Genomic DNA, 18,797 nt, shown 5'->3' with positions numbered 1-18,797 from the left:
TAGGTTGTTGCCCTTTCAAAAATCAATACATGCCAGCGGATCGCTGACAGTCCCAAGTTAACTCACAAACACACTGACCGCATTATGCAGTGATGGGCCATGGAATTACATGTTGACTCTACTGTGTGACAGGTAGAGTAGTTATAAAGTAGCGATGACATTACCACACAATATGTGCAGGCTGCCGACGCGTCTATCAGCCTGCATGTGCTGAAGGCATCCATGCTTGTAGATGATATGAAAATAGTGTGTGTTGAGCACATAGATGGTGCATGATGATGACATGAAATGACATCATCCTCTCTGCTGCTTTCAGAGTCTGCCCAGGAGAAGCCTTCAGCGACAAATGCCTCCCAGTCCTCCTCATCCTCCGGCTCAGGGAGCGTGAACCCTTCTGGGCATCCTGGATCATCTGCCTCCACGGTGCCAGTGTCCCCCGTCCTGCAGTCCCACGCCCATCCACTACTGCAGGACCCCACCCTGCTCCGTCAGCTTCTACCAGCACTTCAGACTGCCCTGCAGCTTAACAATGCCAGTGTGGACATGGCCAAAATCAACGAAGGTAAGAAGAATTCCCATGATAAAGCTGTAAATATTTGGTGTCTATTGTCAGCTAGCTGCAGTGTCTGTGTTTGATAAGCACTAGTAACAGGGCTGTGAAATGATAGCAGGCTGTGAAATGATAGCAGTACTTTTATCAGCTTCGTGTCTTGACTACCTGATGAAGGCTTTGACATGTTGCTGTCCGGATGTACAAAAAAAAAAAAGCCCAATGGCTCTTGTTCAAACAACCATATCCAAAGACAAAGTGTTAGTAGCTGTTCCACAGTCACACTGGAAGACAGGAGAATAAGCCTGATGCATGAGGGGGATGAGATGCAATCATTGTAAATATGGAAATAATGACACACTTTCAGATGGTCTCTAGAGGGCTGCTGCTTTGAGTTTCTCTTCTGTTTAGCATGCTGGAGCACTTTGAACTTACCAATGACCAGCCATAAATGACTAGCCTGCCAGTGGACCAGTTGAAACATTGAGTGGAACACTTTGTAATGGCTTACATCATGGCTGTCTAGGGCACGGTTATATTTTGGGTAATCAGACCCAAGGACCAACAGTACATGCACCACTCAGTGTTTCACCATGTCTTATAGGCCTTTCACACCGCAGCAAAATCGGAGCCGGTTCCGGGCTATTTCGGAGCTAGAGCCAGTGTTTTGGCTTCACAACGCCAGAGAGCCGGCTCCGGCCTGTAAAAACCGGTTCAACTCAAACCCCAGGATTGAGCTGGGCTTGAGGTAAGAACTGCCTGCACCAGCGGCCGGGGGAGGGATTATCCTGACCAACCAGACCAACTCAAACCTCATGCCCGCCATATTTAAAAACACCGCTACTACGAGACGTAAACATAACATAATTACCCAACGTAGCGATCAAATTGACCGGCGAAAATACGTACGTATAATAGACCAGATCCCAATTCACCAGATGTGGGACAAAGACTACGTTTGTGCGGGACAATGTGCCATTTTTTTTTTAGCAAAATAAACTTGTCATCACCGGTAATGCCAGAGACACGGCTTTCTATATTGAAAAACACTATCTTTAGATCAGCGCGCAGCAGTTAAGTTACTGTTAAACAAATAGAGCATTAAGGCTGCGGCTTCACATTAAAAGCATTTCACTGGCTTCACATTAGCATTTCACTGGACAAACGTGAGTTGGCTTTTATTTTGAAGTAACATGAAAGTAAACGCTGAAGCAGGCAGCACATTCACAGCATGGATATATAAACACAGAGCCCACTGAGCCGAGCAGCGCGACAAACGGAGACGCACAGACACACACACACAGACGGACAAAGTGAGAGCCAACACGTGTAAAAATAAGACGTATTCGCCGTTGTTGTGCTTAAAGCTAGCGGTAGCTTTAGCGTTAGCCACAAGAGCAGCGGCGTCGGGCGACGTACACACGTGTACAGTGACGTCATGACGTTGCTCTCTTGCCGGCTCCATGGCTGGCTCTGGTCGTTTATTAAACCAACCGGTTCAACTGGGATAAGGCTGTAACCAGTTTTGAACTGGCACCAGCCCGGAACTGGCTCATGGTTCTTTTTGGTGTGAAAGGCCTATTAGTCAAGGTGGTCGCTGCCAAGGGGTGCAGGAGGCGTGGTGAACTGTTGGGGGTATTTTGCTCAAAGATGGCAATACGCACTAAAGAAATAAACAACTATTTATTTGAATACAAAATTTCAAAAGACACTGACCTTACAGTTGTGCAATTTTGTTTGCTATGTGCAGGTACAAAGTTTGTGCAAACACGCAGACAGTACAAGATACAATTAAAGAAAATTGAAACTTCTACTGTTTTGGTGCAATAATATGCAGACACACTAAATATAAATGATGGACCATACACTTAATGTGTATGCAGTGCACATCAAAGTGCAAATTCAACTTCTTACAGTTCCTTTTTGGATGGGGGGGGCTGTGCGATTATTGTGGACAATAGGCCTACTGTGATGGGTTAGCCTATTATTCAGTAATGGTTATTTTTAGCCTATTTACTTGATTTATTTTTAAATACAGAGGTTAGTGGTCGTTTTGGAACATGTATTTCCCAATTGAAAACATAAAATTAAAGCAGCATTGAAAATTCTGAAAATTCATCTTATAGGCCAACACTAGCATGTTGTTTTAAAAATAACTCAATAGTTGAAATAATAAATACAATGTGTTTTCCCCTTGAACATAACTAATTGCATTTCTCCAAAGGTCAAAGATAGTAACAGTGTGGAACTTCTGTAAACTAACTGATATTGCCTGGGCCATCACTCTCATGCATCCATCATACTTTTCCAGTGTTTCCCACAGAATTTTTTGAAAGTGTGGTATGCTCCTCCGGAAGAAAATTGTGTACCTTTTTAAATGTTAAATGCATCAATCTGGTGTACTTTGAGGAACACTATTCCTATATAAATGGTGATTAACCCTTTGAGACCCACCATTCTAACATTCCGTTGTTCTATATTTTTGTATTTTACTTGATAAAAATCTTATTTTTTACACCAGCATTATGTTTTAACATACAAATGAATCAGCACAACCTCAGGTAATTGTATATGTAACTCAATTCAAACTTTTATGCATTCTAATATGGAATATTGGTCCAAAAAGCTAAAACAAATGAAAATCGTAACTTTAATTTTGACATATTTCATTTAAAAAAAAAGTAAACCATTAAAAAGAAAGAAAATCTGAATCTAAAAAGTTGCACACACAAGTTTGTGTTCTGCCAGAAGTTACCAGAGGTTTCTAGCTTATTCAGTTCAGGAGTTATGCTCATTCTTTTGGGCAGTGTATACAGGCGTTTTTTCTACTAGAAGTGGTAAGATATGTCAACAGCAGAAGCAAGACCCAGTGTCAGGTAAAACAGAGTTTTAATTAAATTTCACATAATAAACAGAGTATTCTTTGAACAATATGGTTGAAAATATTAACATTATCATGGAAAATATGAACAATATGAATATTATGAACAATATAATGGAAAATATTAATATTATGAACAATATAATGGAAAATATGAATATTATGAACAATATGATGGAAAATATGAACTCAATCTGTAAAAAATATATACATGGTAAATAATCAAATCAATCAATCAATTTAAAAATCTTGTACACACTATATACACTACAGTATATACAATCTTGTGTATACAGATTAGCTGTGGTATTCGTTGTGGCAGTTTGTCAACAATGACGACCAGGTCCACGACCCATCCGTCTCCTACCTGTAGGCCTACTGAGCTGAACCACTGACTGCAGTGGAGGGCTCAGGCTGTGGTGGATTGACAGGAGCTGCAGGGTCTGCTTCCTCACTGTAACATAAGAGAATTAACCAATCAACATCTAAAAATATAATCAATCTAGGCAAATAAAACACAGTAATTTTTGTACATACTAGGTCTGTGTTGTTGGAGTAAAAACAGTATATGCTATCTGTAATCCAATAACACATTTCCATACTAAAACTCTGTAGCCTGTATATTTAGAACTGAAATGAGGTCATTTTTACCTTGCTCCACTATTCAAATGAATATATCTCTGTTCTTATAAAAACCCTGTCTCCAAATCGATGACTTTTCCAAATAGTGTTTTATTTGTCATGTTATAAGTGTTCTGACATGAACGTAAAAAAACTTAGACTAAGTGTTTTTACAATAAGAGTTTTTATGATTTTTATGGTTATAATTCTGTTTCTAAACCTGACCAAGAGCCACCCCGTAAAAAACGCCTTGTTGCGCATCCCATCTCAGTGCCAGTGCGATTATCATCCACCCGCACTCAGCGAGCACACGTCACAGCCACACCCACACACATCAAGTTGATTTGCCAGGTAGATCAGGCTACGATAATCACACTCTCCCAGCTGCTCTTACACGCAAAGCTACTTTTTCCACAATCACATCCCATTATTATCCATTATTAGCCTATATGGATCTCACTGTTCAGTCTTCTAAAATGAACGTCTTTTCTCGCTGTTGCGCCGTCTTATCTCCGCGGATAAACTTGCCAAAACACAGACAGTGATTTGGAGTGAAAATAAGCTCGCGGCCAAACGACGACCAGAATATCCATGATTTATAAAGCTGATTATTGTCTGTTTTGGCTCCGGGCACCGTTAACGTTACACCACCCCCCTCCTACACCCCCCCACCCGCGCGCCTCTATCTCTCCATCTCTCTCTCTCACACACACACACACACAAACAAAGCGAGAGACGTCTTCTGTTATAGAAAGGTTGTAGTCCTTCACAATTTTGATGCTTTCATAAAAGGTTATGCTAGCTAGGCTACTTACTTGTTATCCTGAAGAGGATCAATCCCGTCTCCAAACTGCCGCTCATCTTCGGAGCAGCAGGACACCGGGGCCGAGTCCTCAATGTCCTTACCGGCATCCTTGTCAAAAAGATACTCGTATACCTTCTCTCTTGTGAATTTACGTTTTGCCTTTTCTCTTTATCGTTATTTGGTTGTTGGCTTTTTTTCCCCTCTCTCTCTGACCGTCAAACTCCGGTTGTCAAACTCAGCGCGAGCGGACATTGATTCACTCTGATTGGTCAGCCTACTGAAGCTGTGATGTCATTTAATGTAGCCAATAGGAGTGTATAAAGTACTAAACGTCACTAGCTAAGATGGCGACTGAAGATAAATCTATAAATCATTTGTTTACTGCAAGACAGTGAGGGGGACGTAACTCTGCCTCTTGCTACTTAGTGCATACTCCGTGCATTCCACCGGTTATACCACGTTACACTCAAACGAAAGTTACGACGTTAAATCATTGGGTAAATAGTCTTCTCACACAGGTCCTTTTTGGCTTGCTTTTTAGAGCTTTTTGTCTAATTGTTAGCTTAAAAAACAGCATGTCTTTAGCTGAAACCGTCAAGGAGATATGACGCTCTAAAGAATATATTGTATGTCGGAGCGCCGGCGCTCCCGTGGGCTGCATAGTGTTAAGATGGAGTTTAACACACTTATCAATGGTTAATGAATAAATAATTTTCTATGATACACATTTGAGCCATCAAAAAAATGAAGCAAAGGTGGTGGTTACCTGTGGTTCAAAAGAGTGAACACAAGCGCCCTTTTGTTTTATTAGATTGTTGAATTACTAGTACTCAAATAACTGTGACTACAATCACGAAGGATAGCTCACAATATTCTTTCCAGCAGAGGGTGCTCAAAGAGCGCAGAATGAATTGTGATGGAAAAATTGCAGAAAATAGCTACTTATGAATACAGTCACAGCGCGTGTTGACACCGCAGGGGGAGGGGCTGATTGACTCGGGGAGATTGAAGCCTCGATCCCTCAAGCGGCGCTTTGATAATACGTCCATGATTGAAGGAAATATTGTTTCTTGAGATCACAGCGCGAATCACACGTTAAAGATTTTTATGCGGAAATGCTATTGTTTCCAAGTGAAACTTGCGCATTGCAAATGAAATGTATACATGTATATTTTTAAATAGTAAAATATACATAAAAAAAAAAAAAAAAAAAAATGAAAGTGAAAGTGTGGCAAAATGAAAGTGTGGCGGCCCGCCACGGAATGATACATTAGTGGGAAACACTGCTTTTCTCTGTGCTGTCTGAGCTGTTTAATACAGATAGGTTGTGTTGGCACGGTGATGTGGAGTATTAAACTTTCCTGTACCTGTATCCTAAATATCCCCATAGCGGACACACACACAGAGCAGCTGATAGAGGAACGCATGCACATTTATTTACCGCAAATCACAGCCAAGCATAAGCACAAATTGTGCTTGCTAGTAGCCTACATTAATTGTGCAGCAATAAAAAAAGATTAAAAAAAAATCTGGTCTGTCGGTTGGTAGTCAAGGCAGGAGGCTGGCATTGTTAAGGCGGCCACCTTAGCCATAAAGAGCTGGGGGAAACGCTGACCTCTGCAGTCTGGGGGTTTGAGCCACAAGTTGGAGAATGAGAACTCTTATCTGGCTTAACGCTCACTGTATTGTCAGGCTGTGTTAATGAGTTGTCAATTTTAGGATTCTATTCTTTTTCATTCTTTCAGTCTCTGTCTATTTAGCGAATGCAAAGTCCTTTAGCCAAGCAGTTGCCTGTTGCTCTGCTGTATGAAGGGTGACGAGTCCTCCTTTACGTTTTTGTAGAGGGCATGCTTCAATGATGTGATGCATTGTTTGCAGCTCTCCACAAGCACACTGTGGGGTTGGGCTGCTGCCCCATTTGTGAAGGCTGGCCAAGCAGGGGCCATGTCCAGTCCTGAATCTATTCAATGTCGTCCACTGCTTCCTTGGGAGATTGGTGCCAGGGACCAGTAGGGTGGGGTCTGACACCAGATGTTGATTTGGGACGTCCTTGGACTCCCATTCCTTTTTCCAAACTGATTGGATGGTGAGATCAGCTGGTGGTGGGTTCTTCCAAATTAGACGTCTAGATGGAAGTCGAGCAGTGGGTGGGTTGAAAATGTCCATGTGAATTGGAAGGTGAAGGGAGTCTTTTGTCTTTCGGAGCATCCTTTGAGTAAGAACTACTCGCCGGAGGAGCTATGTTGGCTAGGACAGGGAGCCAGGGGAGTGGTGTTGAGCGGATTGTAGAGTTCAATTGGGTGTCCACATGGTGTGTATGGGATGACAGTTAAAAATAGTTATCCATTTTTCAAATCCATGTTAAAATCGGCAGGATATAGCATGTGATATAGAGCTAGTTAGCTTAAAAAAGTTGCTAACGGTGTCAAATGTGTTGTGTTCAGGTCGGCTCGGTAATATAAATATTAGGCAAAGGTAAATAAAAGGTCATCATGGTGTGTTCAAATGTAACAATTTCTTTTTTGTTTTTAGAGAGAAACTTTAATAATACAGTTTTGGTGAAAAACTTGTTTTTTCAGCTATATAAAATAGATGGTAACTATGGAATTATGACTTGTTTACCGTCCTATCTTGAGCTCTGATTATCTTATGGGCAATTAAAGCAATAATACCAGTTATCTTTCAACAAAATAATAGAAAAGTATCGATAGAGGTATCGATAGAGACCCGGATCTATAAGGAGGCTCGATAATGGTATCAATAACAATTAATGATCCCCATCCCTATTCGTGCAGTTTAGCAAGGTCTTCATTGAGCACTTTCTTCTAATGTACCAAAAGCTGGTGCTTGGAAGGTCAAACAGATGTCATCTGCATAGATTAATTTGTGGGATTTGGTGGTGGGTAGGTCATTTGTGTAGAGGATGAACAGGGTTGGGGCTAAGACTTTCCCACCCCTTATAACGAGCGTTATTCACTTCAATTCTGGTCCTAACGTTATTAGCGTACTTCATCAAAACACTCGTCCACCGTGAGTGATGCACCGCGAGTGCATGTCCGTGTATTTGTGCACCGGCGAGTGCATGTCCGTGTATTTGTGCACCGGCGCTGAGACAAACACACACAGCGCCACATGGAGCAGGCAGATTCTTCAGAGCCGTGAGGGTGGGGACGAGGGTCTGCTAAGATCTTTAACTCTCTAATGCCTCGTTTCCACCGAGTAGAGCGGGTCGGATCGGAGCGGCTCGGTCCGGGTAGTTTGGCTTTTCATTTGCCAAAAGTTGGGTAGGGTACGGTTTAAGCGCACCTAACCGCTCTGAGCCGCTCCCGATCTCAGTACTCCTCCGTAGGGGTACTAGCCGCCTGAAAGCGGACCGAAAATGCGGAGCCGTCATTTGATTGGTCGAAATAATCATTTCCGCCATGTGTAGTCATCTCGGCAAGAGTGAAGAGAGTCTTGTGTATTGGCGAAAATGTGAGCACAGCAATGTTTATTGTGTGGTGTTTTTCCTCGTCAATAAATTAATCAGTTGGTTACACTGTGTCCCACTAGTCACGCTCACTGTCTCTAACGAGCCGTCTCTGTGTGTTTTCGCCATAGATAGTAGGCTATAGTAAATACACGCTCACAACAACACGGGGGGGAATAAATAAAGAAACGGCTGGTTTGACCAAGCAAAAACGAGAGATCGCTGGCTTGTGAGCGCGGCACTGTTTATTGTGTGGTGTTTTTCCTCGTCATTAAATGAATCAGTTGGCTACACTGTGTCCCACTGCTACGATGTCACGTAGCTGCCGCAGCCAGCGCTGTTCTCTCACTGTCTCTATCAGTTGCAACTTGCACCGAGCCGTCTCTGTGCTCACAACAACACGGGGGGAATAAATAAAGAAGCGGCTGGTTTGACCAAGCAAAAACGAGAGACCGCTGGCTTGACCACAGTTGTTCCACAGCCCGATAGTTTAACCCACATTCTGGCGGCGGCTATCGCAGTCCAGCCTAAACCCCGCCCCAGCAGTAAGGGTAGGGTCGGCGGTGGAAACAACACCGAGATTCTTAAAAGTGAGCTGTCCCGCTCTGAGCCGCTCTGAGCCGACCCGCTCTACTCGGTGGAAACGAGGCATAAGTTAAACTGACTTTATTTAACATTATAACAGGAGAACGCAGGGGGCCGCCCAAGTAGAGCCTGTGTGTGGGAAACACTGGGATGGTGTGGGCTAGAGGAAGGGTTACAAAGAAGTTTGTCCACATTGGAAAAAAATCTGTTTAGTTTCTTTTCACCTTGGCCTGTTCAAGCTAAGTAACATTTTAACTGGCCATATGTACTTTCTGTCACTGTGATGCTGTGACAGAAACCTTTGAATTAATTTAATGAATACATGTGTGCACACACTTACAGTCTGTTGTTTTTATCTCTAGTTCTTACCGCTGCCGTCACACAAGCTTCATTACAGTCGATGCTCCATAAGATCCTCACTGCTGGACCGTCTGCTTTCAACCTCACTACAATCCTCTCTCAAGCTGCTCAACTCTCCAACCAAGGTAAATGAAGCCCACGCAGGAGCACATCTATTCCACCACTGTGTGTTTACATTATTTGTTGTACAATTATAATGCTTTGACTAGTAATAGAGAAGGACCCTTCTGTTTTCTGCAAGTTAAATAGTTCTGATGAGCCGTTGGCTAAAGGCCAGGACACACCAGTCTGACTACCCGAAAATGGAGTCTGCCGTTTCAGGCAGCTCCAGTCTGCCCGTCGCAGCCAAAAAAGTGCCAAGAACACACCGATCCGACTACTGACTTTCCGTACGCTCTGCGCGGGACGTAATGTCTCCATAACAGCAGGCGGCGCTAATCTGTATTTTGGCCCAAAAAAATACAGAAGCCGGAAATGATGGGACAACTCTCTAGACCATAAACATAGATAGAAATAAGTATTTATATTTATGGACCATAAAGAGCACCATTTTTAGCAGAGAGTGTCGAGCATGGTGTCGAGCAGTCAACAATGGTTGATGCATGTGAGTACTCGCTGAACGAAACAAACAAACACATTAAAACAATGGCTAGCTGTTGTTAGCTGTTTGTGCTACCCGCCTCACTTCCGGGCTTTACTGATTCGCTAGCCCTCCACCAATCAAATCGCTCCAACTGAAAGACTGCCCATGTTCAATCGGCTCAAAACAAGCCCTACGACGACCGACGTCACGGCACACACCAAACAGATGTGTGTCCCCGCCACTTCCAGACTCTCCGATGGCGATTATCGGGCCGGTGTGTCCTGGCCTTAAGGGAAAAGTAATTTCATTCATAAGATTTCAGTCATCATGATAGTGTGATGTTATAATTGTTCCGTTGCTGGGTTTTAAAATGCGTCTATTGTCCGGAGCCCTTAGATTGTCTTGTGTTTGTCTTTGCAGCTCAGCAATCCAACCAGTCGCCCATGTCACTAACATCGGACGCCTCGTCGCCCCGGTCTTATGTTTCCCCGAGGATCAGCACACCACAGACCAACGCTGGTCATCTTAAACCGCTCCTCAGCACGCAGCCTGCCATCTCACAGTCAAAGGTAAGTCACAAAAAGACAGTTCAACAAGCTTATGCAGTATACACTTTGTTGGGAGTAGTTGCCCACTGTAGACATTGTTAGCATTTGTCTACAGTGTTCTTGAATAATGTGAAGGTTTTTCAAATATGCAGATACATCCCATGTTAATAGAGTATTTAATTTTTTTAACAAATACATGTTATTGAATGAAAGAGGCTCTGATGGCTGGCTTGACAATATCGGTACACTTGAATCTTGGTCCTGTGTAGAGGACTTGTTTTGACGTAGTGGTTCAAACTTGCTGTGTTTTAGGTGAGCTCGCAATCAGCGAAGCAGACCTCTCATCCTCATCCTCATCCTCATCCCCATCCTCATCCCACGTCCCAGCAGTCCCTCTCCAGTGACAAGCAGCACAGTCATGATGCCACCACGGCCTCACCGCGCAACCTACATCGCCAAGGGTAAGTGCAACCTCAGTACTCTGCTTGCTTTGACAATCAATAGATGGTATGAGAGAAAGCAGGCAGCCTTGGATGATAAGCAGATGGGACTTCATTATGTGTGGGTCCTGAGATGACCAACTCTGATGTGTAGGCTTTGTCTGCTGCGCTTAAGATCATTTCCTTTATAGTTTAAAATATTTAAGACATGCCTTTTTATAGTCACATACATCTGTGTGTGTGTGTGTTGGTTTGCTTTCTTCCCATGAAACCATATAGATAAATACTGTTTCTGAAAATTGAGGCCCAGTACCAGCACAAAGCATTTCCAGTGAATCCCTGACTGTTGACCATTTTCACTGTATAGTGTCATGGCACCATCTGTTGGTCAAAGATGGAACAATGATGATGCTGCTTCATTCACTTTTCTCTGGTCTTAAATCAGGGGTCTTCAATCTTTTTCAGCCCAGGGACCCCTTGGTTGATGGAAAAACAGAACAGGGACCCCCAGATAAAATGGAAAGAAACACTTGCCATACACTAACATATCTTTTTTTTAAACCTATTAAATACTGTTATTGTTTTTATGGTTGATAAAACATTTATGCACAATTATTACAGGTCTTTATTATTATCATTGATGAGGTTAGCTGTTGCATTTTAAGCTTGAGGCCTAGTGATCCATTCGTATAACAACTAGAGATGCACATGACTTGACTCTGTCTCTCATGCTGTTTCACTTGTTGGCAACAGAAATACTAGTCGCTTAATAATTGAATACCCACCACGTGGACTTGAAGGAAAAAGGTTTATCTTGACCTCAGCGGAAAGGCACAGCAACTGTATCTTATCAATCAGGATCCCAGCTGTGAGAGCTCTCGTTAGTCAGCTAATGCTGGCTTTACGTTATGAAGACACACTTGAAATCACTCTCTGCCCCAAATGAAACCTAAGTGGATCTCTTTGCGGAGGCGGGGCCATTGCTGTGTGTTCCGTCCGGTAGCCCACGTTTGTCCGATGACGTGGCCATTATCTTAATGTGCCCAGTCTTAATAACGGTGCACATTTACATTAATAGTTGGTATTTGTCTATTAGAATGTTGAGGCTAAAGGCCTCCTAAAACGTTTACATTGGGTTTGATTTGGTCTGTTTTCTTGCTCATAGACTGGCCGACTAGTAAACGTTGTGGAAATGAGTTGCTAAGTGCATCCCTTTACAACCTAACATTAGTTTCATTACCAAGGATCCCATGGCGTTGAGTAGGGTCCAGCTGCAGCCCCGGAGACAAGTTACCCTGGCGTGACAACAACACCCTGGCGTGACGGAAGTAACTGTGGTGTGACGGACGTGATTTTTGACTATTTAGCTTCCATGACATGTCTGCTACGTCACTCATTTGCCCTAACCCTAACCACCCAGCTATGATGCCTGAACCTAATCCTCAAAACAATATAGGCCTAAATAACCGAAATTTAGTAGCCTATCGGTCTGCGGTCTTTTTTATTGTTTGACGTGACGTACTCAAGATGGCCGCCGCCGTGTTCCGTCAATGTTCTATCTATATTCTAACCTCTCCCTGTCCCCTTGCCCTAACCCTAACCACCCAACTGTGATGCCTGAACCTAATCGCCAAAACAATATAAATAACACAAACTTAGTATCGGTCTGCTGTCTTGTTATTGTTTGACGTTGTTTACAACTTAGAAATTTATGACGTTGCAAAAATAAAATCTACAGGTAACGTCCGTCACACCACAGTTACTTCCGTCACGCCTGGGTGTCGTTACGCCAGGGTGCTTGTCTCCGGGCTGCAGCTGGATACTATTGATGGCGTTGGGGGCATGGGAATCACTCATTTTGTAAATCAGTTTTGCAATAAGTAGCTTATTATTATTTTAAGATTTTTTTGGGGGCATTTTTATGCTTTATTGACAGTGTAGAGACAGAGTTGAAATGGGGCAGAGAGGGGAGTGACATGCAGAGAACGACCGCGAGCTGGAATCAAACCTGGGTCCGCTGCTGGCCGAGGCCCATAGCTTATTATTGCCGCAAAAAAATAAATGTGGGGGGGAAGCTACAGGTAATTGACTGTTAGTTAGTCTTGTACAGTTGTAGCCTGGCACCATTACTATACCTAAACTCTTTCCAGTCATCCATCTGTCACTGGCTGTGTAACAACAACACTTTTATGCATACAATTTGATATCAAGATCCTTAGGGATTTAAGAAAAAAATATTTTCCTATACTGGGGCTCCTAGGTGTATGGCTGGGTGTTGAGCTTTCAAAGTGTTTGTCAGTGCAAAACAGTTAAATGGGTGAACAGCTTCATTCTCAGCACCGATGGAGAGCAGCTGCTGCTGTTGTCCTGCTAATGTGCTGTGTAGAAGGGTGCAAGAGAGACTAGGGCTGTCCCAAATACTATTTTACAGGCTACCAATATGTTTTTTCGAGCGAGTATTCAATAACTTGTTACCAATATGTTTTTTCGAGCGAGTATTCAATAACTTGTTCTAAAAAAACACACCATAAAAAAATAGCAGTCGTGTAACCGTTTAGACATTTTGTAAGCGTTCACACCCCCTAGTATTAACACACCTGTATTTTGTCATCCACCCTAGTGGATCAGTGTTGGAAGTAAGGAAGTTTGGTTGTGAACATTCCTTGTTGATAAACATGGTGTCTCTGTGTGTTATTTGCAGCAGTCAGAGGAGTCCCTCCCCGGGTCCTAACCATGTCTCCTCAAGCAGCAGTAGCCACGCCCCCAACTCCTCTTCAGCTCCGCCCACCTCCTCCTCAGCCCGGCCCTCCTGCACCTTTACCCCCACCCTCGCTGCTCACTTCAATGAGAATCTCATCAAACATGTACAGGGATGGCCTGCTGAGCATGCAGAGAAGCAGGTCTGTCCTGCTAACATACCACCGTCATTTCTATAGCCTCCAAAACTTAGAACATTATTTTGTCTGGTTCTTGTATTCACTGTTAAACAAATGTTGTTGGACACACATTTTCTCCAGGCATCAAGACTACGTGAAGAGGCCCACACCATGGGGAGCATCTGTATGTCTGAGAACTGCACCGAGCTCAAGAACCTCCGATCCCTGGTCAGAGTCTGTGAAATACAAGCAACATTGCGAGAGCAGAGGTGAGAACATATATTTTGTCCAGAAGAATGTAAAGTGCACTCAAATCCAAGTACCAACACTAATAACTATTGTCCTCTTTGTGTCTCCCATAGGATACTGTTTCTGAGACAGCAAATCAAAGAACTTGAAAAGTTGAAGAATCAGAATTCTTTCATGGTCTGAGAACTTGTTTGCGCGTCGGAGCCGGCGTGGAGGAAAGGGGGGAAACCCATTGCACATAGTTGGAAGCTGGAAGGAGAACTGCTGTTGAGTTCTTGAGCCCGGTGTGAAACACACAGAGGCTGCAGTCATGTTGGCTTTGGACCGTTGGACTGGGAGAACCAAGCCAAGAGGGAGGGGTGATTTACAAGACTCGGTTTTGTAAAAAGCCCTCCGCGGGGGGAAAATGTAGATTTCTTGTAGATGTTATTATCTATGTTGTAAATATGTTTTGTAGATTGAAGCCATGGAAAGCCATGCCTATCAAAGCTTTTGACATCCAAAACTAATCAACGCCGAGGCGGCTACATTCATTAGCTAGCCTTTACCTTCATGTAAACTTGTCCGCAGACTTAAAGCTTCAATTGTGTCGATTCATAGATCATTGAACCATGGAGCTTGTGACCTGCATGCGAACGGAGGAGGCCGTTCTTCAGTCACTTCTGTACACAGAAGCCAAGCATGAAGCATAGCACAGCAGCGTCCATGTGGTTTCCTCCTCAGATAATGGTGAACTGATACAGTCGGTCTAGACTCTCTTCCTGCGCCCTCTGTGGGCCAACTGTAACTGTAACTCTACTCAGGCGTGCTCAACAATACATCCCCTCTACAGGTCTGTGGTAAACTGCTCACATACGGTTCAGTGATCTATTTGCAGCTTCTGGTGGCCCTGCATGTCCCAGTCTGAAAAAACAGTGCCTGGTGGTGTGGTGGAGTAACTGGTAAAAAACTAAAAAAGAGGAGATGTGATGGTGTGCTGCTTTGGACCATTCCCACTGGCCCTCTCCCCTGGCCTCAGCCCCACCCCCTATACTGACACAACACTTTAGAGCCAACCGTTTTTGATCCTTTTCCCGGTTCATTCCGTTGTACAGTCGCTAACGTTCACTGGAGTTTTAAGAAGAGGATGCATACTTAAAGGCCTACTTCACCGATTTGAATATGAAGGTGTATTGAATTCTGAGATCCTATGTAGTATAAATGTGCGATTTTTTTTAAAATCGGTTCATCCTAGCCTGAGAAAAGGCAGAAAGAGTGTTTTTTTAACCCTATATTGCTCTTTCTCGTGACATCACAGAAAGAGAAATATAGGGTTAAAAAAAACGTACTTTGTAAATATTACTGTGATGTCACAGTAAAAGACATCACAGTAATATTTACAAAGTAAGTTTTTTTTTAACCCTATATTTCTCTTTCTGTGATGTCACGAGAAAGAGAAATATAGGGTTAAAAAAACACTCTTTCTGCCTTTTCTCAGGCTAAGATGAACCAATTTTAATTTTTTTTGCACATTTATACTACATAGGATCTCAGAATCCAATACACCTTCATATTCAAACCGGTGAAGTAGGCCTTTAATAAACGGTTTTATTTATTAGAGTTGTAGTGATGATCAGTAAAAGTCACGTTGATATCCGCACACTTTTTTTCATTTGCATCCGGTTTAGGAGTGGTATTTTTCCAGCTACAGGGGGGCTCGGAGGCCGACGGTTGTGGATAACCGCCTTGTGTCGATAGCAGGGCGACACCAGAGGTCACAAGCTCAAATGTGAAATTTACGTATTGTAATAAAGATCTTCAACTAAAGCGAGCACTGGTTATTTTCATTGGAGTGTTGAGGTTTTTGGTTTGTGCGCTAGTGCCTTGTTGAAAGTCTTAAGTCTCACAGCCTGATTTGAACCTACAGACCCCCACACTGTCTGTCTGTCATCCTCATCATGAACAGGGTTGTTTTTCTATCATGTCCCAGCCCTCTCTCTCTCTATTAACACACTGGTGAAGACCAGCTGCAAAGACCTGTTTATTTTTCTTTTCCCCACCGGACGTATCTAACTGAACTGAACTGCACCACACATTCAGTAAAGTGACTAAATCATTGCTTTGTATATTGTTTCCTGAAGTATATTGACAAATGAAAAATAAAATATGCCTCTCCAGGGCCATGTTGTTCTTGGTTTTTGATGGTCCCTGTAGCTTCAGTGTTTTGTCTTGCTTGACTTGGAATAGACTTGTTTTGGTTAGGTTTTCAGCACGGAAAGTAGTACATTGCAGCAATTAACAAAGTTAATTGCAAAGTCATGTTTGGCAGCAAGACACTTATTTTATCCCCTGGGCGTAATTAAAGGTGCAGTATGCCGATTCAGGGGAGGGGGTTTGTTTACATTTGCAGAGTCTGCAGTTAGTTCAAATGTATGTAACTATTACTAATGAATAATTATATAATCTAAAATCAAAAGTAATTTAACTAGTAGGCTTCTGGAAACAAACGTAAGTCTAGAATATGTTTGTAAACACAACTGGGCTCTGATGCTGTAAACGGTAACTCTTAGGTTAAATATTACTTTGTGTTCCAGGGAGCCAATTTTTCTGTAGGGAATTTTTTTTTTTTTTTTTTTTAAATATATATCTTAGAAAATGATCACTTCTCTGACACACCCAAAGTTACATAGTGCACCTTAATATGCAAACGTGTTTCCTTGGAGAAAATATCCCATCAATCACCCACAGCTAACACTTAACCTGGGAACTTTGCTTCCCCCTGCTGGAACTCTTATGTCTTGCACTGCTGACTGGGAAGTCAGACCTGATTACTGTAGATTGGAGTTATCAGATCAGAGACGAAGCTGGTATGTTCTCCTCCTGTCTCAACTTGCAAAGCCACTTTTTTATTTGCGTTCATAGCGAGACATTACGGACACAACGGTGCACACTGAGACCGTCATGCAGTGTCGGAGGATTTCTCAGAGATTTCATGGTTGGCTAGTTGGCTATCTGAATGTGGAACTGCTGCTGCAAAAGTGGTAAAGAAATGGTTAGCGGACAAACACATTAACGTTTTACAGTGGCCCAGCCAGAGTCCTGACTTGAATCCAATTGAGAATCTGTGGAGGGAGCTAAAGATCAGGGTGACAGTGAGACCCTCCAAACTGAAAGAGTTGAAGCTCATTGCTAAAGATGAATGGGCAAAAATACTAGTGTAGACATGCAAAAAGCTGTCCAGCAATTATAGTCAGCGTTTGATTGCTGTAATAGCCAATAAAGGCTTTTCTATTGATTATTGTTAAGGGTATGAATAATTTTGGACATGCCACTTTTTGTTCAAATGTAAATAAAAGCTGAACAATATTTTTTTCCACAATGATGCATCTTGTACATCGTCTTATTATCTTATGGGAGAAGCCTGTGTCATTTCCAATCAGGAAAAAACATGCTGGTTGAATAAAAGTAACTTTAAATCAAAAGTTGGGGTATGAATAATTTTGGGCTCGACTATAAATATATAAAGTAAGACGAGCCACTGCAGTCAAAAAATAAATCTCAAGCACAGGTTAATTCTGAGATTTGTTCTATTTTTCGGCAAAAGCTTCTTTTTTTCTATAAAATGTATACCAGAACTGTATTCATTTCAGGCCTGGTGATCAAACACTAGTTATCTCAGATGTGTGTGTGTGTGTGTGTGTGTGGATTATAGAACAGGAGGAGTGCCACTGAATCTCCACATCAAACAAATGACAACACAAAAACGATGGATTCTGTCAGTTTGCTGCCTCTGATAGAGAACACTCTAGATAAAGTCTGCTTGGGTGCCTCATATTTAAAGAGCCCGCGTCACCCAATCTGTTACATCAAAGCAGCCTCCCTGCACTTCTTCTGTCTGTGTGTATGTGTATATCCCAACACACTACGCTATGTCACTGCCTTGGCTACAGCCATTATCCTGGAGTGAATGAAACAGATGACGGAGGATGGAGACAGTCTGCCTCTTCAGAGACCTTGATATGGCCCACATCAAAGAGGGGACAGAGAGGAAGCCGGGGAGGTGTTAAGAGGAAGTGTGTCTAGCCCGGTGTGTGTGTCTCCATGTATTAGGGCGTAATGCAGTGTTATGTTTGACTCACAGCTGAAATTTGAGGCAACAACACTAAATTGATTGTCAAACAGGGTCAACAAAGGATCAATTTAATGCGGAAGCTACACTCTTTTGATGTCTGTGAAACGATTTTGGTTGTAATGCAACTTTTACCATTCTTTAATGGAAGGCCTTTTAAGTTTTTATTTTATTTTGCTGGTATAACAGGTAGTCTGTGAAAGACAAGAGCAGTCTAAATAGTATAGTTAGAGTGTGGTCCAAACACACAACATTCTCTCAAATTGTTTTATTTCGAATGCCCTCAGGCTGACCCCAATAAGCTGCTGAATACAGACTATACTCATTCTAAATGACTTAATATGTGTATTATTATTTACTGATGTGGTTATAGAACGTATTGTTATTTACGTCCTTCTGAAACTAGTCCTTTAAATATGTGTACCATAATACAATTATTGGTTGACTTTTTTATGATGGATGGATGTCTGGGAAGGCTACAAATTAATTATACTATTTGTAGATATAAATAAAGTGGTGAATGTGAATCAGCTTGTGGTTTAGGATCTTCAAAGTGGTATGGAGTATTTGGACAGTCTTAAGAGCTGTCACTGATGGTGTTAAAGGTTGACTTTTGAAATGCAACAACGCTTTGGAGTTGTCCTACTCTCTCAGGTGGACTTGACCACCACTAACCCACCCTTCAACCTCACTCTCTTTCAAAATCCCAGCAGCATCTCCAC

General features: G+C 42.5%; 1 protein-coding gene across 1 annotated transcript in view; it reads left to right on the top strand.

Moving 5' to 3' along the window:
* The window catches only part of waca (WW domain containing adaptor with coiled-coil a), a 41,582-nt gene extending 26,394 nt beyond the window's left edge, over positions 1-15,188 (top strand). The window contains exons 7-13 of the mRNA XM_080049763.1: positions 317-562; positions 9,274-9,396; positions 10,275-10,423; positions 10,715-10,863; positions 13,544-13,742; positions 13,860-13,987; positions 14,081-15,188. Of these exons, the coding sequence (XP_079905889.1) occupies positions 317-562; positions 9,274-9,396; positions 10,275-10,423; positions 10,715-10,863; positions 13,544-13,742; positions 13,860-13,987; positions 14,081-14,150 (1,064 nt within the window). The 3' untranslated portion in view covers positions 14,151-15,188. The remainder of the gene's footprint in view (positions 1-316; positions 563-9,273; positions 9,397-10,274; positions 10,424-10,714; positions 10,864-13,543; positions 13,743-13,859; positions 13,988-14,080) is intronic.
* The last annotated feature ends 3,609 nt before the right edge of the window (positions 15,189-18,797 follow it).

Source organism: Ammodytes marinus (genome assembly GCF_949987685.1).
Source record: "Ammodytes marinus genome assembly, chromosome: 21".
Classification (NCBI taxonomy): Eukaryota; Metazoa; Chordata; class Actinopteri; order Uranoscopiformes; family Ammodytidae; genus Ammodytes; species Ammodytes marinus.
Note: the sequence above shows the minus strand (reverse complement) of the source record. Positions and strands in the feature narration are given on the sequence as shown.